Raw genomic sequence first — 23,704 nt, forward strand, 5'->3', positions numbered from 1 at the left:
TCAACAACTTCAACTTCACCTGCAAACTTTTTAGAGTCTCTGACAGTAGCTCACATCCTTCTTCACATTAATGCATCCTCAACCACATCTGAAGCAAGTCGGGACATTGTACTCCACTTTATTAAAAGACCAGGATCTGCAGAGTCTTTAATTTCGTTGCCATTTGCATCGACACCAATCCAGATTTCATTTTCTTCCACCTCTTCAAAATGTATTTATCGGCATATATTCAATCTGGTCCCTTCGAACAATGCTAGGATGTGCTTGCAAATAATTCCAACAAATTCAAATCTTTTGCAGCTACACGATGCGTGGTCAGAATCTTTGACATATACGACTTCTGCCACTCTTGTTTCTAATTTTTCCTTTCGCTCACATTAAAGACAACTTTAGAAGCATCCTCTGTTTTCAGCTCTAGGAAACATGCTGTACTTTGTATTAGTTCTTGCTCAAACTTTTGAAACATTGTCCTTGTGTACAAGGTAGCCATTTGTTTGTTCATTGGCATCGGTAGAATACATTGAGCCACTTCAAATGCATCTACATGATCAGCAACTAACTCTTTTTGACGTTGATGAGAAAGTGCCCTCTCAAATCTTATTATGAAATCCATCAACGAATTTCTCCTTAATATGTATTGCTTGAAGAAACAATGAGAACATTCCGCTCTTTGGCTGCTTGACATTCCAGCGGCAAAAAAGTGTCGTGCGTAGGCTGGAACCCAAGATTCCCTTAAATCAAACATTGAACTTAGCCATGGATGGTCAGTCAAACCAGCCTTTGTAACCACAATATTCCATTTTGCATCAAACTCATCCTTATTGTCAGTATCCCATATGGCTTTCTGGAATTCACGCCAATACTCCTTATAAGCAGAATGTGGTAACTTAACAGAGAACTTTGATGTGATGTGCCATATGCAAAGTCGATGAAATGTAGTCGGGAAGGCTATTGAAATCGCTCTGCTCATTGCCGCATCTTGATCTGTAATGATCGTTTTAGGTTTGCCACCTGCATGGCTTTCTTAAACTCCTCAAACATCCAAATAAACGACTCAGTCATTTCCTTGCTCAAAAATGCGCATGCTAGGACAATTGTTTGACCATGGTTATTAACTCCCAACATTGGTGCAAATGTCAAGTCGTATCTATTCGTGTTGAATGTGGTATCGAATACAACAACATCCCCATAAAACCCGTACGCCCGTCTAGAAGTTGCATCTGCCCAAAAACATCGACTAAACCTATTATCGCCATCTCCCTCAATCTTGAAATAAAAAGCCTCATTTTTTTTCTGTTCAGCCATAAAATACTCAGTCACTAGTTCAACATCGTGGTTCCTTAGCTTCTCATTCACACTACATTCAAGATTGTAGATATCCTTTTTGATAAAACCGATTTTATCCATTCCTCCGGATTGCACCTCGAAAATACTTACCTTCTGATTAATGGGAATATTAACCGAACCCAACTGTTTTGTGAGTACTTTTGTAGAATCTGAAATACGATGGTGTGATCTCAGTAAATGCATTCTTCCTGAGGGTGTCATCTTATGATTGTGTCCCTCTGCAAAAAGAGAGATGGTATACTTCTTGCTCCCATGTGTCTTCACAACCACAATCTTAGCTTTGCAATTGCATCTACTTATTCCCCGCTGTCTTTTTCTCTCCCGAGTTTCATCATTCCGGTATGCATCTTGTTTGCAACATACAAATTCTTTTCTCAGAATCTCTTTCTTATTTTTCCCCCAAAAGCTGGAATGAAGTCGAATACCAAAGCCAGCCAAGAATGCATATCTATTATAGAAATTATAAACGAGGTCAAGCGAGTCGAACTTTATCCCAACTGCTGGTGTTTCCTCATTTCTTACTTCAGGAATGTAAACCCTCCCATTAGGTGTTACAGAGTCATCACTCTCTGAGCCCCCAAACATTTTATCCATGTATATTATTGATCTACTTCTATATTACTGCATAGCAAATGTTAATAATAGTTACGTCATCTCTTGTGAAATAATCTGGAAAAAATAACATTAGAACCAACATGTTCAACTAAGAACTCAAATGTAATTCAAACCAGCAATTACAGAACTTCACCCAATATCCTCTCCAAATGCTTACTCCTAATGCCATTAAGCCTAAGTTTAGGATATTTTACCTACATTTCATAATTTTCCAACCCCCCTCCAAAAAAAATAATCAACTAAGTATATTGAATATTCATAAGGAAATGACGCATTATTGATAGCAGAGCAAATGACGCATTATTGATGCCACAAATGACAAATTTCTCACCCTCACAAAAAACAAATCAAACCCAACAAAATCAATCCAGCAAGAGTGAACTTACCTCTCAAAGTCAATCGGGAGCTTGAAGTCAGGTCAGCTTGAGAGAATGTGGTGGACATTAGTGAGGATTCTTTCGTAGTGGAGACTCCATCTCTACCAAAATCGAGGAACAACTGCGTAGCACGAAAAAGAGATATGCTACTTTGCTTTCATCTGGAATCTCTTCTCTGAACGAAAAGAGAAGGGGTTTTCACTTGAATCATAGAATCAAAACAGGGCAATAGCTAGGTAAAGCCATTAATCGTCATAACGAGGATACCATAGATCGCAGGCCTCCCAAGGAGCTGATGACAATGAAGTGATTATAGAGTTTGGGAGCTTTGGATCTTTCTAATTGTGGATTTGCATTACATTTAAAAAGAGAGGATTGTGTTCTTGAGTTTTTCACAGAGAGGGAAAAATCTTCAGTGAAGTTGGGTTTCCAAACAGGTCGATTTCAACCTGCTCTACATGCACCCTCTTTTAAAAACTCACCGTTGGATGAAATCCAACGGCTCTTACATACCCCTCAAAAAAACCCCTTATAACTTTCCACTCACTATAAAAGCACTCACTAAAGTCACAAGCTCAATGGGCCTAAAATCCCTAATTGTATTTTAAGGCCTAACCTAACATTATATGTTTGATTACTTAATTTCTTAATTATCTTTGGTTTAATTGATTAACTAAACTAAACTAACGTCATTGACTGAATCATCTTCATTAGTTTTCTAAGACTTAACCTTATCGGTAGGTGTGGGCATCGGGACCGGAAAATTGAAATACCGAACCGGACCGTGAAAAAATCGGAAAAAAATGGTTGACCAAAAAGTCAACAAACCGAATCGGAACCGACCGAACCGGACCGAACAGTTCTAACTGGTTCAGTTTATGTTTTACACCGCACTAAACCGGACCGGTTGTATTTTTTTATTTTTTATTTATTACAAAATTTTAAAATCCAATGCTATATTTTAAATGTTATAATTAATATTTTTCCAAATTCAACTTCAAAAAATTTCTCATTATATGAATTAGGCCATTTGTTAATTGAGAGTTTCACTAAAACACCCAAAATGGGGGCTGAAATTATAAAAAAAACCCAACACCCAAAACACTTTATAAACACACCCAAAACCCATCATTACACACACTCAAAACCCATTTATAAACACACCCAAAAAATATACAATTGTTGATTTTGGGTGTGTTTCTATGTTTAAATAGTGCTTGGGTTTTTTTATAAATACATGTATAGGATTGGGTTTATTTATAAATTTGTATTGTTAATTTTTAAGCCAAAAAAATAACTTATTTATTATAATTTTTATTTTAAAAACATTATTTTTAAAATAATAATAAATAATAAATAATAAATAATGAATTAATAATCTGGTTCGAAACCGGAACCGAACCGAACTAGTCAGTTTTCTATAAAAAATTTGCTTAAACTGGACCGAACTGCAGACCAATTAAATAATACCAATTCCAGTCCGGTTTGAGGTGAAAATTAAATCGAACTGGACCGTGCCCACCCTTGCTTATCGGTGTGCAATCCATTAGTTTGTATTTAGTCAGGAAGTAGGCGATTAGAATAAATATAATCATGACACATTTATAATCCACCATATGCATATCGAATAAGATATTTTAATTACAATCTATAAAATTTGAGTTCGGGCTGGTTTGAGAGAGAGAGAGAGAGAGAGAGAGAGAGAGAGATTGTCAACTTGGAAACGTCCAAAAAAATTACCAAACACAAGAAGAATTACAATTTTTGTTTCATCACCCAACTCTCAACAACTAGACAGAAAAATTTAGACTAAAAATATATAAAAATATTTTTTTTTTCCATACCTTTTCTCAGCTACCAAACATATTAATTATACCCCAAATTAAACCATAATTATACCCCCAAATTGCATAATAATTCAATTCAAATTAAACCCTATACAAACCCCAAATTCCAGATTGATTTTTGTTTGTACCTCTATAAAGCCAGCCAGCAATAACACCTCCAAGCCTCCAATCCAAGCTCAGCAAACAATCCCTGCCAAAAATCAATTAAACATCATTAGAAAAGCTTAATTACACCCCCCAATTGAAAACTGAATTGGTTAATTAAACCCCAAAACTGAAACCCAATTGGAATCCCTAATTTCAAACCCTTTAACCGAAACCCTAAAGTCGAAGCCCAAAACTATACCCCAAAATTGTCATGCATAATAATTGTATTCCGAATTCAAAAGCATCATTTAGCCCTAAATCAAACGGGTAGGCTACAATTTTCCCTAATCATGCCTTTCTTCTTAATTAATTTATGAATGAACCCTAATCATAACACCTAAAATTTCACCTACCATACATAAATTTGTGTATTCCTCTTCTCTTGTCGCATAAACTCCCTAGTCTACTCTTTCTCTTTCACTTCCTCTTCTGTTGTCGCATAACCTCCCTCATCTAGTCTATTTATTTCCCAGCCATCCAAAGTCATCTAAACATCTGAATCGGTACGTTTCTCTCTCTCTCTCTCTCTCTCTCTCTCTCTCTCTCTCTCTCTCTCTCTCTCTCTCTCTCATATTAAGGTTTGCATGTTATATTGCATTCACTTCATGTTTAAATTTTTTTTAGGATTTTAGGGCTTTGATTTTCTAGGTAAGAAGTACTCTTTCTCTGCAGTAGTAATTTGTTGAAGCATAGTAACTCTTTTTTAAAGTTTTGCTGCGGTTTAAATATTCTTTCCTTTTTCCAAAATTTGGTTTTTTCTCTCTCTCTCATATTAAGGTTTGCATGTTATATTGCATTCACTTCATGTTTAAATTTTGTTTAGGATTTTAGGGCTTTGATTTTCTAGGTAAGAAGTACTCTTTCTCTGCAGTAGTAATTTGTTGAAGCATAGTAACTCTTTTTTAAAGTTTTGCTGCGGTTTAAATATTCTTTCCTTTTTCCAAAATTTGGTTTTTTTTTTTTTTTTTTGGTAGTTCTTTGTGGTAATTTGTTGAAGTGTAGATTCACAGCTATTGCTTTCCTACTTTTTTTAAATAAAAAAACATTTTGCATTCTGTTTGTTGGTTGTCTTTTCTTCAAATTCCAGGAACCTTTATCTATTTGCTTTAACCCTTATTGTAACCCTGCTTTGCCCATCTAGTGGTGTGAGTGTAGGGCATCATTTTAGTGATTTAATGGGGCTTGGAAAAGAAATACTAAGTACCATTACAAGTAGAACGCATAAGAGAAAATTGAAGATCTTAACTGTGAATATGAGATGATTTGGGATGCATAAGGATCAATGCATCTTGTAGTAGGTATCAATTTTGTATTTTATTGTGTTGAAAATAGTATTGGTAGGTATCAGTTATGTATCTTAATGTGTTGAAAATAGTATTTGTAGGTGAAAATTATGTATCTTAATGTGTTTGAAAATAGTATTTGTAGGTGAAAATTATGTATCTTAATGTGTTGAAAATAGTGTATCAGTTCTGTATCTTAATGTGTTGAAAATAGTGTCAATAGGTATCAAATTAATTATGTATCTTAACGTGTTGAAAATAGTGTTTGTAGGTATTAATTATGTATCTTAATGTGATGAAAATGTGTTGATAATATTGTGAGCATGTATCACTTCTCTTTCTTAAGCAAAAGGTGTCTGTTGTAGGTATAAAATGGAATCTGGATTTGAGCTTTGTTTTCCAGAGTCGAGGTTTATTCTGCATTGAATAATATGTGTGGGGCGAGTATAGTCCTATATAATTTTGGGGCGCATTTCAGTGACTAACTTTTGAAAAGACTTAGAGAGAGCTGTTTTGGGCACCTAGTGGGCCTTCATAAAATTGCATATAGTGGTCAAATTGTGCATGCTCTGGCACTCCAGTAGGTCGGAGGACTTGGTGTGAAGGACATGCTGGGCCTTAGTTATGTAATAAGGTCTAGTGTGGCTCAATTCAATGTAAAGGATTTTTTTTTATAAGTGGTCTGAAATGTGGAACAGAGCCTTACATAATGTCTGCGGGGGATGCTCATAATCGATTTATGAATGCGCATTTTACCAACAGGAGTCACATTACTTACCATGACTTAGAAAATGCATTTCTAAAGTCCGAAAGAGGAAGCAAGGACTCGTTCAAATTGGGATTGCTGTATTTTGTGGAGTTTGTGATAATTGGTAAACCCCAAAATGTAAATATAAACGAGGACTACTTACATTTGGTTCATAAAATGGATAAATTTAACAAATATCTGTGGGGCTCTATATCATTTAAGTGTTTGCAAGATTCTTTGTTCTTTGCTCCCAAGAAGAGAGAGAGTGATGAAAACAATGATGGGAAGGGGAAAGGACATAAAAAAGGTAAAAAGGCGGTGCAGAGTTCAGTGAAAAAAGGGAAGAAAAACATGGAGGATGAGAAGTGTAAAAGAATTAACAGACCTGCATGGAATATAAAATGATTGAGCTATGCTTTCTAGGTATGATTTAGTTCAAAATTAGTGTTTGTAAAATTTAAGTTCGTAATTAAGTACTTACTTTGATAATCTATTTGGTGTAGATTTAGGCGTATGAATTAATTGCTGAATTGGGAATTCCTCCCCTTAGATATTGTACGGATCGAGGAACCTGAATTAGTCCCTCGAATTTGCTAGTGGGAATCCACAGATAAAGTGCCTAAGTTTTGAAAGCTGAATGCTTATATAGTTCAAAGCAAACAAGTGTGTAGTTAATAATTTATTTCAATAGTATGTTGGTTTCATGAGTAAAGCTATTTAATATTGTATATGACCTGTTAACTCTATATTTTTGACAGCCTGTTATACTGCGCCTCATACGACCAAGTGCATCGAAGATGAGCCAACCATATTAGATTTGGGGATCAAATGTTCCGGAATGTGATGCACCTAGTGTAGCCTTGCGGGTATGTAAGGACCTTGATGAGTTAAACTCTGTTGTGCAGCAGTTGAGGAATGAGGTTGCAGTATTGCACCATGAGAAGGGTGAGCTAGATGAGAGAGTTTTATGCTTGGAAAAGTGTATCAGTCATGCAAACGTGAGGAAGATTGAGGATGCTGGAGAGGAGAGTCATAAAACTAAGGATGGGGGAGTAGCCGAATCAAGAGAGGAGTCTATACAAAATAAGAAAGAAGAGGTGTAATATACACCCCCCCCAGATATAAATTGGGATGATCTAAATGTGATGCGTGTCACCCTTGTTAAATTTCTTACGAATCCTCCTTGAAAGATTGAAATGTCCACTGCGGAGGGTGATTGTGGTGAAGATGTTATAGTTGGGGTCCAACAAAAGAAGGGTCGGGGAAAGAGTGAGACTCTTGGGCCTATGATGAAGAGGTGAAGGGCAGTGGCAAGGGAAACTCCATGGCAAGGTCGGGAGATTCCCAACATGTTCCTCGTGATTCTGTTCTGGAGGTGGCGAAATTCTACTAAGAATAAGGACAAGAAGATTAGTAAGTTCCCTTTGCCCACCCTTATGAAATGTAAATGGTTTATTATGATTACTTGTTAAGTCATTGGTGAAAAGGATTTGATAATAATAATGATTGCATAACTTCTTTGTTCGATTGTTGACCAAGGACTATTGGTTGGATGACTCGGTAAGCATTGATTGATTTGGGATTTTGTCGAAATGCCCATGCTATGTAGTGATTTGTTGATTTAATAATGGAAACAAAATTTTTATGTAGAACATTGACATGACCTTACTTTTTCTATTGGAGCGGCACAACAGCTCTGGCAAGTGGGTGGGTTCTGACTGGACAATATTAGACACCACTTTTTAGGTCTATATTATTTCATAATTATGCATTGTTATTTGGTAAATTTGGTAAATTTGGTATCCGTTATGATACACAACTCATGTGTCACTATGCAGAAATGTGCTGCCTTAGATTACATGCAAATGAAGGCGTATATGGGAAATGAGGACAGGAAGCACAACAACGGTCTACTGAGAATGGTCAAGGGCGAAGGGCCTAAGTCGGCTAAATCATAGTTATCTGTGAATCACGGTTTTACGCCCTTCAACCTACAAAGGTAGAAGCACTGGTCTTACATATTGTCAATTCAAAAGAGTGTGAGGTAAGGGCATATGATTCGAAAACAAATCTGTGTAGAACTCAAGCCATCCAACAGCAAGTGCAGGGTTGCCAAAATGCTGCCCCAGTTGCTGGAGAAATCGGGATATATTGGAGACGGTCTTATTTGAAAAAGTGAGTGGCCAGTTTATTGCATAATGGATTCACCCCAAAAGTTGGCGGGTGAGTAACATTCCACCTAAACACATTCTCTTATTAAATGGATTTGTTATACAATGAATCACAGCTTCTTTGCTATGTTTCAGGGGTGACTGTGGGATGTACGTCCTCAAATGCTGCGAGTTTTTGACCTCAAATGTAGACCTAGCCAATATTTACCATGACGCTATGGCCTTCTTTTGATTGAAGCTTGATGAATAGTTGTTGCTGGGATATTGGTAGGTATGTGGGTTTAGGAGAGACAATATGACATAACTTGCAAAGTTTTTAACTGGGTGGGTGGTTTGTAATTATGTACGTAACAGTTGTTGAAATGAAAAGGATTTTGTATTATGTTCAAATACAAGTTGTATGAAACCCTCAACACATATTGTTGATTCTATGTTGAACCCTCCCTAAATGGTGCATGATTCTTTTCAAATTTGGAATAAATACGAATGTACTTGTTTAGGGAAAACACGATTGTGAAGTTAAGATGCAGGCATATGAAATGTTGAAAAATTAAGAGTACCATACATAGCTGACTAGGTTACAAATAATAAACTTTCACTGCTAAATTCATATTTGTAGATTTCCAAACACTTCTCAAATTTTCATAGCTGTCCAGATTACAAAATAATGAAACATATACTTGAAAAGCCAAAAGATTTCCATAGAGGCAAAACATTTCTTACTTTTTCATCAATTTAACTGCCAAATTCAGAAATGATAGAACTAACAACTGTAGGAAGATATTTTTAATGCCCTTCATTATACGGATTACCTCAACATATGCATTAAGTTCCTTCACATCTAGCTGGTTTTGAATGTGAGATTCAGTTGGCATGTTGGCTGCACTCACCCATTCATAGCCATTCATAGCATCACCATCTCAACATTACAATGTCGACACCTCTTTGCTTCAGTGTTTGTTGAAGAAATCGACATCGCTTTGCCAAGATGTGAAAATGAAGAAAACAGAAGAATTCAATCCTTCCAAATATTTGCTAAAAACCCCCCAAATTATTTTCCTTCAATTTTGAAAAGGAATTGTATTTTATTTTTTTGGTCCAAACATACATGGAGTTTGAAGTTTGAATGGTGATTTTAGGGCCTTTTTTGGTGCTAACAATCCGTGAACGGGAAATTTGATTTTTCTAGGATGTTTTTAATTTTTAACCCTAATCCATGAGCAGGAAAGAAGAACATTACTATGGGGACTTTTTATATTTTTTTTTTACTCTAAACCCTCCATAGTAAATCCTACACTGCAAACCCTAGGAGCCCAACCCCTAAACCGTTAAAGTCAATTTTTAAATGAAAATTTAAGTGAAAATGAATTAAAAAAATTGGAAAAGTGGCATGTGGCGGCATGGGAATGTGCCGCGTGTCACCGAGGTTTGCAGCTCCCAACTCTAGCACCGCCACTTGGCATTTCCTGATTACTTTATTCCTTTCTTCTTCTTTTTTGCAAAATTCGTAAAAAATGCAGGAAAAATCTGAAAAATATGGGGAAAATTCCAACGTATCTATGGGGAAGAATACTTCATAAGGAAAGTACAATACTGGGTTTAGGAGTGCTGAAAAATAAAATTAGGGGGTGAACCCTAGATGTGGATGATGCAAATGAAAACACTAGTACACTTTGTAAACCCTACACTTTTATTTGTTCGATCACATTCATCCTGTATCCAAATTTGTATGCCATGGCCTTTTTCCAGGTATTTCATCAAAGGAAATCTCGTCATGATCCTGGAGGAATTTTTCTCAAATTTTTCCTCTTAAATTCGATTTTTAAATGAATATTTAAGTGAAAAAAGAATAAAATATTGGAAAAGTGGCGTGTCATGGCATGGGAATGCACCGCCACTTGGCATTTCCTGATTACTTTATTCCTTTCTTTTTCTTTTTTTTTGCAAAATTCACAAAAAAATGCAAGAAAAATCTGAAAAATATGGGGAAAATTCCTACGTAGCTATGGGGAAGAATACTTCATAAAGAGTTTTTGGTTATACTTCACAAAAGTTTTTGGTTAAATTCAATATTTAAATCATTATGTTTGTGAAAATGGATTTCCGGATTACTTTTTTTTTTGGTTACAAAAATCGTTACAAATGCAGGAAAAATCTGAAAATAATGGGGAAATTTCCTATTGGGTTATAAACTATATGGGAAAAACCCTACACTTATTTCCCCCCTTCAATTCGATATTTAAATCATTATGTTAGTGAAAAGGGATTTCCTGATTACTTTATTCAACTTTTTTTTTTTGTTGCAAAAATAGTTTCAAATACAAGAAAATTCCGAAAATTAGGGGGAAATTTCCTACGTATTTATGGGATCACCAAAGTATCTTAGAAGATGACGGATGGCTCAAACTTCCACAAACTCAAGACGGAGAAAGGATAATCCCTTATGCGTTGACAACACGCAACCTCCCTGGCATATGGTTGTCTGTCATCTTGAATGAATGACTGCTTCGGGGATCGGAACCAACAATTCCCTATGTGAGAGAACATACTCAAACCATAGTACCCAAAACCCCGTTTTCGACGGCAACAAAAAAAAAACATAATAAAATCCAAAACAGATGTGCGCATGCTACCTATTTGCATGTCTATGTAACACAATGAAGGACATCTACAACGGGATCTATAGTATCTTAGAAGTGTACTGATCTTTAATAAAACCATAAATAGAAGACAGATTCCCCTTTAAATAAAAACAATAAAACCATAAACATAAGACAGTTTCCCTTTTAAATAAAAACACAGAAACCCAAAACACACTTTCATATTAATACCCATATCATACCATGAATATTGAAATTAAATCCATGTGGTCCTCAAAGAGAGGCAGCGCTGGAAGCCGTAGAGCTCCTATTCCATTTGCAGGGTTCATAGCAATCCCAGGACTCTAGGTTGAAACCACTCTCGTGGTCATATGCTAAATACCACTCCCGATTACCCTCATAATGAAAGCAATACTTTTCAAAATAACTTTGGTCAGCGGTAAACTTTGCAAGCGTTGGAGCAGTCACCACGCCCAAAGTGTACCTCAACAGTCAACCTATAATTGAATTCATGCATGCTTGCATGTCAATTTTCTTGGTTTTGCTTAGATGGCACAAAAATTTCATCGCATCCTCCTTGCCCTTACTAGGGTTCAACAGCCCTAGCAAGCCAACAACATAGCAGGAATCCATATGCCCTGCCATACCCTCCACTCGCATGTTGTTGACCACCTCATCATTGTTGCATATGAAAAAGTCATGAAAAGCTTGTCTATAAGTGATTTATGGATTGTTATGTTCTTTGCAATTTTGCAAGAACTCACGCATTTTGCCTTCATGAAACCCGTACCATTCCTCATGCCCGTACCATTCCTCATGCCACGGGCACTTCTCTTTTGACACGGTTCACCAAACCTCACGATCATTGAGCATTTCTTAAAATAACTTGCATGTCCCAGCCATGTTGTACAGATCTTCAAAGGAGTGCCTTGCAACCAAAAGCATCACCTTAAACCATGGCAACTATGGGATGTCCATCTAGGTTCTTGGAGAAGAGGGAATGAAAATGGTATCTGGAGGAATAATTCACGGTGTCCTTTCTGGACCAACAAGAAAGTGTTGGGTTCTATATCTTGGCCAGTTTCCCAACCGTCATCGATAAACCCTTACTTTATTCAATTAACACGGTACGAATGTTTGTGGACCAAGAAAACAATGGGTATAGATGTATTTTTGACGTCATTTCCTAACCAGTGTGACTGAAAGGTGTTATTGTATGCATTTTGAGTTTTTCTTTTGGCTTCCCTTTACAATTTTGTAATAGGATTTATATTTTTTTTATCAAGCTCAAGTTTAGATTAAGAATAGCTTCTCTAGGTGTTCTTAACTAACAACTATCCTATGGAGGTTCAAGCAAATTGACAAATTGTGCATTGCATCACATTGCATTAAATTGATTTCATAAAATGATGACTAGTCATCTGTTTCTCATATGACTAGTCATCCTTGCTCTGTAGGATTTCCAGCTGAACAACCAACTATTTTCTCCTACTCTCCTTTCTCTCTCTACTGCCATGTGTTGATTCGGACCTAGGAATTTTTTGTAAAAGCCAAAGAATTCCTCATTTAGCAGCCATGACTTTTGTAGGCAAGTTTTGGAAAGTTTACAGGTTTCTCTGTAAACTTTCTCTTCTTCCTCAAGTGTAACCTTCATATTTTTCATCTTTGAGTTTTCCAAATTGTTTCTTTTTGAAAACTGCATTTGAAATATGAAAACCTCATCTTGCTAGATCAAACACTCTCTCATATATATCTAGGTCAGATTCAAGATTGATTTCTTCAAGAGTATAGTTTCTTGAAGAAATTGGTCATTCTCCTTTGAATCCAAATTTTGGTTTCTATCTAAGTTAAAGCTTGCAAGTTGGTGTCACGGGATGAATGAGCTGGAGAATGAGCTGTCATTGCCATGAAGAACTAAGCTTCAAGATTTGCTAAGTTAGAGAAGAAGATTGCACAAATGAGGTATAACTCATCTTCTTAAATAGATCTAGGTTTTTCTTGAGCTTGCTTGTGTTCCTTTGTAAGAATCTTTTTCTACTTAGTGGATTGCCTGGTTGGTTGATGACCCCCAGTTTTTCCCAATGGTGGGTTTCTTGGTAAACAATTTCTAATTGCATCTCTGTAATTTTTCTGGGTTTGTGTTCTTGGTGGTTGACTAGTCATCGTATGAATTCTGGGTTTGTGTCCTTGTAGTTGACTAGTCATCATTATCTGCTGTTTGGTGTTTACTTGATTATGATGATTTCACACACTTTCACCATAGTTGTTGCTAGCACAGGGGATGCCTAGATTGACGGGTCCTTCTGAGTGCCTAGGTTGTCTCTAGTAATCTTCTAAGGTTGCAAGTACATTATGGCATGCTCTGTGTGTATTCTTGATTGTGGTTGTTCATGACTAGCAGTTGACTAGTCATAAGTGTTTTTGGTCAAGGTCTAAAGTGTGAAGATTGTTGTGTTTTTTTTAAGTGTCGTAAAATTTACCCCTCGTCACTTAAGTACCAATTTCAAAAGGACAGTTCACACACCTCGATGAAAGTGGAGGCGGAAAATTGCTCTTCTTGCGCCAAGTGAAGGCGAATAGGTCTGGCATTTATGAAACTAATTTTCAACACACATCACCAGTCAAGAAAATAAAAATACTTTTTATGATAATAATTATGCAAATATCACATCACCAGTTATGAAGGTAACTTAGTTACATTTCAACTTGACCAAACAAATGTCCATTCACACACGGTCCAAAGCACAATTAACTCTCCACAGTTTTCTCTGGAGTGATTCGTTGCGCTTGAAAACATACCGATAGAATACTAAGATTAACTTGTTAATCAAACCCAACTCCGAACTTTAAAGATCAAAACTCTGGTTCCCGGGACTCAAAACCCCAAATCAACTGTACGGTCAAACCTCGCATATTGGTCAACCTGGCCCGTGTTGCCAACGACCTCCGATTTCCGATCCAAGAAAAATTCTTATGTATTCAACGATGTCCACTAAACAAGTCATGTAAGCTTGGTCTCGATCGAGCAGTCAGATGGGAGCCAATTGCAAGATCGGACGGAGATCGCTTCGCCTAACCCTAGAATCATTGATTCGGAGTATCCAGGACTCCGACTCTCGATCCACAAGTTCCTGCACGATCCTAGAGTTACATAGAACAACATATTTGAAATTGAGACTAATCGAACACAGATATCACATATTTGGTTCAATATCTGCTCGACTGTCAAACGATAACCAATTTCAAATCCAAGCATACCTTCGTGCTCAAGACGGCAAGGATAATAGTTTAGAACCTAATGGGTCTCCACACAGTGGCCCACGTGCCGCTACCTACCATCGGCAGCGCATGGGTGTCATGAGAAAATTCTGGCGACAGAAAATTCTTGAAACACTCTAGAATACCTATACCAATACATTCAGACTAACAAGGGGAGTGATTTTTGTTCTTGGACCATGGCCAAAAACTTGCCGAAATTAGTCAGGACAGAGCCGAAACCATCGGCCAAAAATGGGTATATTGAACAAACTATAAAACCTTAAAAATGATCTACAATACCTACATAAACGGATGGAGCACGAACAGTAGATGAAGTTTCATACCTCACTCGACAAAAACCATCGCCGTAATAGCCGGAAAATGCAACAACACCGCCGAAAAATCCTAACCCTTTTTCAACTTCAATTCGAGCTCATCGTCATCGAAATGGAAAGGGTCTTGGGTGGGTTTAGTAGAGGAGGATGAGAGGAAGCAATTTCGTGAACGTTGCAATGGCAACCAGGACAAGATGGCGTGAAAAAGACGGAAGTGGCAAGTGCCACCGCGCGTAAGGAAGGGATGAAAAAAACCAGAAAATCTGGATATGTCGCGAGGAGAAGAAGAGAAATAGGAAAGGTGGCATCAGATGTGCGACCTCAGTAGCTACTGTAACAAATTTCCAATTTCCAATTTCGTTATAACTCAGAATTTAGCGTGCCACCTGTCCACGCACTCATAAGAGCGAGCCCTATGCAACAGTGCCACTCAATTCCCCAAAATCATGTCGGATTAAAAAGTGACCAAAGTGTCCCTACCCTTAAGGGCAAAATTGTAATTTCACAAATAGATAAATTGAATAAAACGATTAAATTGGGTCGGGGGTGTTACATTTGGATAAATAGTTGGAAAGTTATAGGTAAAAAACTGAACAGAGGTTGAAGCTGAAAACAAGGGAATTCTCAATCTGCTTCAAAACGACCCACTATCCATTAGGTGATAAACAGGTGATACCATGGTGATATAGTGCTAATAAATGGGTGATAGACATTTCTAATTGTGTTTATTTTGGGTTTCTAGTTCTGTTTCATTTCTTTTACTTTTCTTTACTCATTCATAGTTTCCAATTAGTATCTTACTTTTGTGTTGTGTTAAATAAGTGTTCTTTACGTGCTCAAATTATAACTTTGTGTAAGCTGGCAATTCATCATGGGATCAACCCCGTACTTACAAATCTATACCCCATCAATATCTTTCTCCAATTTGATTACTTTACGCAGACTAATTGAGAGCTTGAACCGTGCATTTTAGCTTTTACCCAAAAAACAACAAAGAAACTCTCTCTCTCTCTCTCTCTCTCTCTCTCTCTCTCTCTCTCTCTCTCTCTCAGCCACAAGCAGCTATTGCTAAATGCTAAGCCCAAATTTGAATTTGGATCCTCTCAACAATCTTTTATTTATTTTTATTTTTTCTTCACACATGGCATTCAGTTTGCAAAATAGTGGGTCTCATTGGTGCCACGTTAGCATTTTTAATGGAATTTTTAACAGACTTGACAGTGAGGGACAAAGTGAGACACAAAACATTGGTTAAGAGGGCAAAGTGAGTCACTTTAACTTTAAGGGGATTTAGTGGGAATTGACCAATGTTTCAGGGGCACTATAGCACCTAAACCTAAAATTAAGTTTTATTTATAGAAAAATAGGGTGATGAACTGCAGGTAAGAAAAAATTATTTTTGAAGGGGAGAAGCCAAATACATGAAGTTATCACTAAAGTAGCCAATACATAAACTTATCTAACATGTTGATTTCAAAGCCATATATAATTATCCAAATATGTGTTTTCTGTCTTTCACAATTTTACATATTTCTTATCTAAGACTTGAGGATTTTACATGGGAGCCAGAAATCGAAATGAAAAACTGTCATGAAAGTGACGAAGCCCAAAAAAGTAAAAGAAGAATGAAGCATGACAGATAGTTGATGACATAAAAAGGCTTTATGTGGCCGATCTCGTATACCATTCATTCCTTGCACAAATGTCAAATGTGGAAGTTCCTCCTTGATCTCCTTGAGGTCATGGACAACTGGGATTCGGGATTCAGGGCAAAATAATTACTTTTGGATTTGCTATAAGAGAAATCAGCTGTGAATGAAAGTTGTTTGGTGTTTGGTTAACTTTATATTGAAAGTGATTTTGATACAAAAATCAATTTAAAAGTGTTTGGTAAATATTTGTGTAAAACTATTGTGAGCTGTAGAAATGACTAAAAAGGACATGATGTTGAAATAAATTTTTTATTCAAGTGTTTGGTATTATATATATTTTAAAAAAAATAGTCGCACTTCTTTTTCTTTTCTTTTTTTGCCAAAATTAAAACAAAATTAACTCGCCCTCTCTGCACCCCTCTTCCTGCCAGCCCACCCTCCCACAGATCCACCCTGAACTTAACAATCAACACCCTGAAAAGCTCCCACATAGTCAACAATGTCAAAGTCAAGATCCAATACAAGGAGAGTATTCTGCCAAACCAATAGAGGTCTACCTTTGCTCGCAAGCAGCTCCAGGATGGCCGCACCATCGCCGACTACAACATCCAAAAATAATCCACTCTCAACCTTGTGCTCTAACTTCGTGGCAGATAGAGAGAGTTACCTGGAGGTTTGAGAGGTTTTCACCTTTGAAACGTTGTGAGAAGAATGAGATTGTCTATGTGGGAAGAAGATGAGGGATAGTTGGAACGTTCTCGGGTGGAAGAAGATGAGGGACAGATGATGTAAAATAGAAAAGTTAACAAGGATATTATAGGCAATTCATTAAAATTCATTAAACAGCCCGGTTCCTTGTTTAGCTTTCCGCAAAAGCTGAAATAAAATCAGCCTTAACCTGCTTTCTAAAATCACGGTCGCTGACAGCTATTTTATCCCAAAAGTGATTATCTCACCTTTTACCAAACAAGTAGAACTTCAAAAACTTTATAAGAATCACTTTTTAGCCCAAATAATCAATGCCAAACGGGCACTCAGATAATATTCATAATCTGATATTCAGATTATTACGCCTCAAGCTAAAGTAATAATTTAAGTCTATTTGCAGAAGTGCGGGAAATTATGAACATTTCTTCCCTTCACCAATTCATTATGAACATTTTTACCCTTCACCAATTCAAAATCAATTTGATGAACTGAAAATTGAAGTACCCTTTTGTAAGTGTATGCATTTTGTGATTTTCTTTTGGCTTCTCTTGAAAATTTTGTAATAGGACAACTATTGTAATTTCCCAAGTTCTAAGTTTAGATTAAGAATTACTTCTCTAAGTGTTCTTATCTAACTGTATTTTGATGGACAACAATGTGTTTTGACAAAGGTAAACTCTGCATTGCACTACATTGCATTCACTAAATTTATGAAGATTATGACTAGTCATCTTTCCTTCGTATGACTAGTCAACCTTTTTTGAATTAGGATTTCCAGCTCACTGTTTCCAGCTTGGTCCTAACCATCTTTTCATCCTTTTCTGCGAATTTCTCAGCTGCCATGTGTCTACTCTGACCTATGAATTTTTTCTTTGTGAATGGTTAGGTTTTTGGAGTTATCTTCCTCCTGTTTCTACTTGTGCATGTGTGGATTTCTTTAAATTTTTTATGTACATTTTTTCCTTAGACGCTTATTACTTTCCCTTGTGTTTTGGTAAGTTATCTTGCTATTTAATTGACCATTTTTTTTTTAATTTTTTTTTTTAAGCTGGAGGAAAAGAAAAATATTTACATCATTGTGTTATATTAAAATGAATATATCTGAATTTTTAATAATTTTTTTTATAGCGATAGATTTTAAAATTTTATGGCAACAAATATTGAGTATTCCTTTCTTTAGAAACTCTATGTAAATATGTTCATTTGGTACGTAAACACCAAATGAAAACATGTTACTCTTTTTATTTTATTTTATGAAGTTTTATTCTTTTGTATCCGTGATTGTATGTATGTTCATTGTGATGAGACTGTGTTTGCATATATTAAATTTTAAAACTAAATTAAATAAAGAACGTTGAAAAAAATTTAAAGAACTCGAAGAAATATTTCATTAGTAAAAAAGAAAATTGAAACATTATGAAAAGTACCATGTGCATGGCCATATACGCAATGAAGAGAAACGGTATGAAAAGTACCGCATGCATGGACATCTACGTAATTAGGCAAAAATGTGTGAAAAGTACTATGTGCATGGCCATGTACGTAATTAATTCAAAAGACGCTTTCGTAATTAATTCGTAATTAATTCAAAAAATTATTCCCAGCCCCTTAATTTTGTGTCCTACTGCAAAAATTTGACTCATCCTTTGTTTCTCTATATAGGTTAAAGTGTTGTGGAATGGTACACAACCAGGTATGAAGCCGAAAATGCCTTTCACACGGGTAGCCATCCCCCCTCATTTTTTGGGAAAAAAGCAAAAAATAAAAAGAAAAAAAAAGGGCCTGAGATGGCCTTGCGCTAATTATAAGACAAAGGCACGACCAGCTGGAGTTATGCCTGAGATGGCCTTGCGCTAATTCTTCTCAGTGGCTATGCCTGCCCTATGGAGGTGAGGTTCCTGGCTGGGATTGGCACCAATATTTTTGGGTCTTATTATGCGCATGCAATATTTTTTTAAATACAAGTGATAGTCTAAAACTATAAGGGGAGGGGTTCTTCACACTCTAATAAGGTGCCACCGAGGTTCAAACTTGAGACCACCGGTCTGCAAATCAAGACCCTTTTTTTCATTTGGTTGGATCCATTGACATGCACTTGCAATTTAATTTGTCCTTTTTTTTTTCTTCAAAAAGTAAATCTTTTAGTTAAAAGGATGCTAACAAACTTTCCCAGAATTTCTGAAAAGTTGATATTTTTTTCTTCAAAAAGTAAATCTTTTAGTTAAAAAGATGCTAGCAAACTTTCCCAAAATATCAAAATCTTTTAGTTAAAAAGATGCTAACAAACTTTCCCAAAATATCAAAGTCTTTTAGTTAAAACGATGCTAACAAAATTTCCCAAAATATCTGAAAAGTTGATATTTTTTTCTTCAAAAAGTAAATCCTTTAGTTAAAAAGATGCTAACAAACTTTCCCAAAATATCTGAAAAGTTGATATTACAAATTACCCGATATGAGAAAATTTTAAAATGTAACCGTCATTGTTTTGTGGTTAGGGATGGCAATGGAACAAATCAGGGGTGGGTATGACATTCCCATCCCCATCTCCGTTAAGCATTTTTCCCCCATCCCCGCCTTCATACCCGCCATATTCATATCGGGGATTCCTCATCCCCACCTTCGTTGGGGAATGGGTTCCCCGATCCGCCCCATTACGGAAGAAAAAAACCAATATATAACTACTTTGTTGAAAAAAAAAAGTACTAATTCAAGATAATGAATATATATATAATATATACTTATAAAGACAATATAAGAAGGTTTATATATGTATTGGAAGTTAACTAAATAAATAAGTAGTGTGGTTTAAGATTTGTATAAATTATATAACTATATAATATAATAATATAAAATATAAAACTTAGTCGGTACAATCACTTTAATAGCATATTTATATATACCATAATATATATATGGGAGTTTCACTAAAACACCCAAAATGAGGGTTGAAATTATAAAAAAACCCAAGCACTATTTAAACATATAAACACACCAAAAACTCATCATTACACACACTCAAAACTCATTTATAAACACACCCAAAAAGTTGGCTTTGGGGTTGATTTTGGGTGTGTTTATATGTTTAAATAGTGCTTGGGTTTTTTTATAAATACATGTCTAGAATTGAGTTTATTTATAAATTTGTATATATATATATATATATATTCTAAACGGGGAGGGTTAGGGTTGGGGATTAAAATATCATCCCCGCCTCCCGAACACCATACCCAAAAAATTCCCCGTACCCATACCCCTTTTTTGTCCTTCATACCCAACCCATTAGGGTCGAATCCCCACGAAGACCCTTACCCGTGGGAAAAATTGCCATCCCTATTTGTGGTCCTCTTTTTCCATTTTTGTAGTAGTGGTGTTAGTTGTTTGAAACATTGTGTGTTTGTTTCCACTGAATTCTGTTCATTTTTGTATCCATTTTTAACATTTGTACACTCTGGGTTCTTCATTTTTCTGTGCTGAATCCAACCGTATAAAGAACATAAATTTGAATAAATGTTGGAAAGTTATAGGTAAAAAACTGAACAAAGGTTGAAGCTAAAAACAAGGGAATTCTCAATCTGCTTCAAAACGATCCACTGTCCATTAGGTGATAAACATGTGATACCGTAGTGATATGGTGGTAATAAAAGGGTGATAGACATTCATGATTGTGTTTATTTTGGGTTTCTTGTTATGTTTCATTTTTTTTACTTTTCTTTACTCATTCATAGTTTCCAATTTAAATCTTACTTTTGTGTTGTGTTAAATAAGTGTTCTTTACGTGTTCAAAATAGAACTTTGTGTACGCCACAGTTTTTCTTGGGATCGACCCCATACTTACAAATCTATACCGCAATAGATTCATACACTTGTGAGTATTTATAATTGGATGATTAGCACATTAATTTGTGTCAATTATTAATACAACGCCTCATCACTCCATAACAACTCACTGAGCTGAAGGAGACTTGGAAGAAGGACAAGAAGGCTTTATTCTTTATCTTTCAATCTGTGGATGAAGCAATTTTTGAAAGAATCTCATCATGCACTACAGCAGATCAGTGATGATGCTCCAGGAAATCGAACTATATTCTTTCAAGCTGTGGATGAGGCTATCTTTCAAGCCTTATTCTTTCAAGGAAAACGAACTTTATTCTTTCAAGCTATGGATGAAGCTATCTTTCAAGCTTTATTCTTTCAAGCTGTGGATGAAGCTATCTTTCAAGCTTTATTCTTGTATTAAGGATACGTTCCAATCAATCCATCACATTCGGTAATTCAAAGACTTATCTGAAAATCAGATCAGTGATGATGCTCAAGGAAATCGAACTTAATCTTATTGATATTATGTTGAAATGAATTTAAAATCTTCACACAAGAAATTGAAATATATGAATTAATATTCTCTTCTTCTTTTTTCTTTGATTTATTTGTTTGTAGAGGGTCGAAATTAAAAACAATCGTCAGCAACTGTCAAAACTACGTAAAACCGATAGTTTTTGCTTAAGAGAAATGGTTTCTCAGTAAAATAATGAAGATGCGTTTGTGTGAAAGGAACAATTGACACTACGTACCACTCTCCTAAACCTATCATACGTCTATAACTAAAGTATGTAAACATCTCAACAACTTTGTTGCTCAATCCTAAATAATGACATAATTATAATTGATAAATGGCTATGGCCCATGTACAAGTAGTAGAAATTACATAATCAAGTTCACATTACAACAAAGAAGAAAATACTAAGCTTATCTTTGTTTTATCTGAAGATGTGAAGCATGCTTTCGCTTTTTTGTTTTTTTTTGGTGGGGTGTTGTTAAACGAATCCTAAAATTAATTGAAAGTACACTCTATGATATAAGTACACCCTAATATTTAAATCAAAATGTAAAATTAACTAAGTACACCCTACTTAACTACCAAAAATACCCCTGATACACCATAATACTAAGTACACCCTATTTTACATGAATTGGTCATCTTCATCAAATATGTTCCTGTCAACTCCTTTTCCCTTCATCAAATCTAAACCGTCAGGGATTCACCCACTCATTGAACCAAATTCATGAGTACTAACCAGAAGGTCTAAAGATGATGATCTGTCTTGAGGGTTCTTCTGTGTGCTGCAAATGTAATGGGAAATATAAACAGTCACATGCCAGTGAATTAGATATGTATCAGGTGAAGTATGCATGTAAATATCTTATTAACAGGCAGACGAACAAAACTCGGGGAGAACTGATCTGATGGTGCAGAAGGGATTCTGTTCAAAATGAAATAATATTTAAGTTGCTTTCAAGCTGTTTAATGAATAACCATGGCTTTTTGGCAAGGGATTCTGTTCGGCAGCTTCAATCTTTTCCCCTCTCAAAGCTTCTTCTTCATTGATGTCAGGAATTATGGAAGTGAGAGGAAAAAAAAAAAATTACACCCGAGTTTTTGTCTCAAATCTGTTTGGAATCAAACTCTAAAATTCTAATTTGATTAGGGTTCACTATATTGAGTAGGGTGTACTTATTAAAATTACTTTTGTTTCACAATTCTATATATCTTTTTTTGTCATTTTATATTAGAGTAAATTAGTAATTCAATAAATCATTTGGTAGTATGGTGTATTAAGTTAATTGTACGTTTAACAGCACGATTTTTGTGGATTTAATTTTCTCTGTTATGGCGGGCCAGTACAGCAAGAAAAATAAGTGAAAGCTGCATGCATGGTTTGGGTTTGCGTGATTATAAATAGCACAGCAGATTGGAGCTAGGAAAAGCAATAAGCAACGAGAGAGAGAGAAAGAGAGATCATCAGAAATGGCAGACTTACCAAAGTTTTTTGCTCTTAAATCGGTCAGGAACCAGAAATACGTGGTCTTCAAAGACCAATCCACCGCAGAGCTGCCAAATAGGCTCGAAGCCTCCGGAGAGGAAAGTCACAGCAAATACGCAAGGTTCAAAGTGGAGAAGGACGTAAACCAACCCAGTCTGGTGCATATAAAAAGCACGTACAATGACAAATACTTGAGAACGGCAGGCCAAGACAGTACGTGGATTGTAGCCGACGCTGACGAGAAACAGCCAAATAAAAACCTGTGGTCATGTACACTCTTCAAGCCTGTGGTTTTGCAAAAACCGGCACCATACGTCGACGGCGTATACCAGTTCGTCCACGTGCAATTGGGAAACCTTGCAGAGCCAAAATCTGGAACCGACTTCGATGATGCCCTCGCTGCCGAAAATGCAAAACCCACCAATACCCCTGCCTTCATTGTCGAAAAACTTCCAGGATGATCATCCTGTTCAGTTAATTTGATGTTTGTGGGTAGCGTCGCTGGAAACCCTCACGAGACTTCACTCGTCCTATCTGGGTCACCTATAGGTTTAAAAGGCTTATTGCATACGCTAAATGCAATCGCGTTCCCTGCGAAAGTGGCATTTTCTTAAGTTTTCCTTATGTTGTGATTTGGGTTTCAATAATATTGCATGCAGCTGCTGCTCATGCATTAATTTATGTAACCTAGTTAAGGCTATCTGTGGGAATAAAAGTTGTGCTTCTTTCGTTTTACTATTCCAATCTAGATTACTTGATGCATTCATGCATTACATCCATGATCCAAGAATTTCTCG

General features: G+C 36.1%; 1 protein-coding gene across 1 annotated transcript; it reads left to right on the forward strand.

The window, feature by feature from the left end:
* The first annotated feature begins 22,891 nt into the window (after positions 1-22,891).
* On the forward strand, positions 22,892-23,368 carry LOC103328709 (uncharacterized). Its single transcript, XM_008231119.3, has one exon. The coding sequence runs from the start codon at positions 22,892-22,894 to the stop codon at positions 23,366-23,368; it is 477 nt and encodes a 158-aa protein (XP_008229341.2).
* The last annotated feature ends 336 nt before the right edge of the window (positions 23,369-23,704 follow it).

This window comes from Prunus mume, linkage group LG4, assembly GCF_029339155.1.
Source record: "Prunus mume cultivar Tortuosa linkage group LG4, ASM2933915v1, whole genome shotgun sequence".
Classification (NCBI taxonomy): domain Eukaryota; kingdom Viridiplantae; phylum Streptophyta; class Magnoliopsida; order Rosales; family Rosaceae; genus Prunus; species Prunus mume.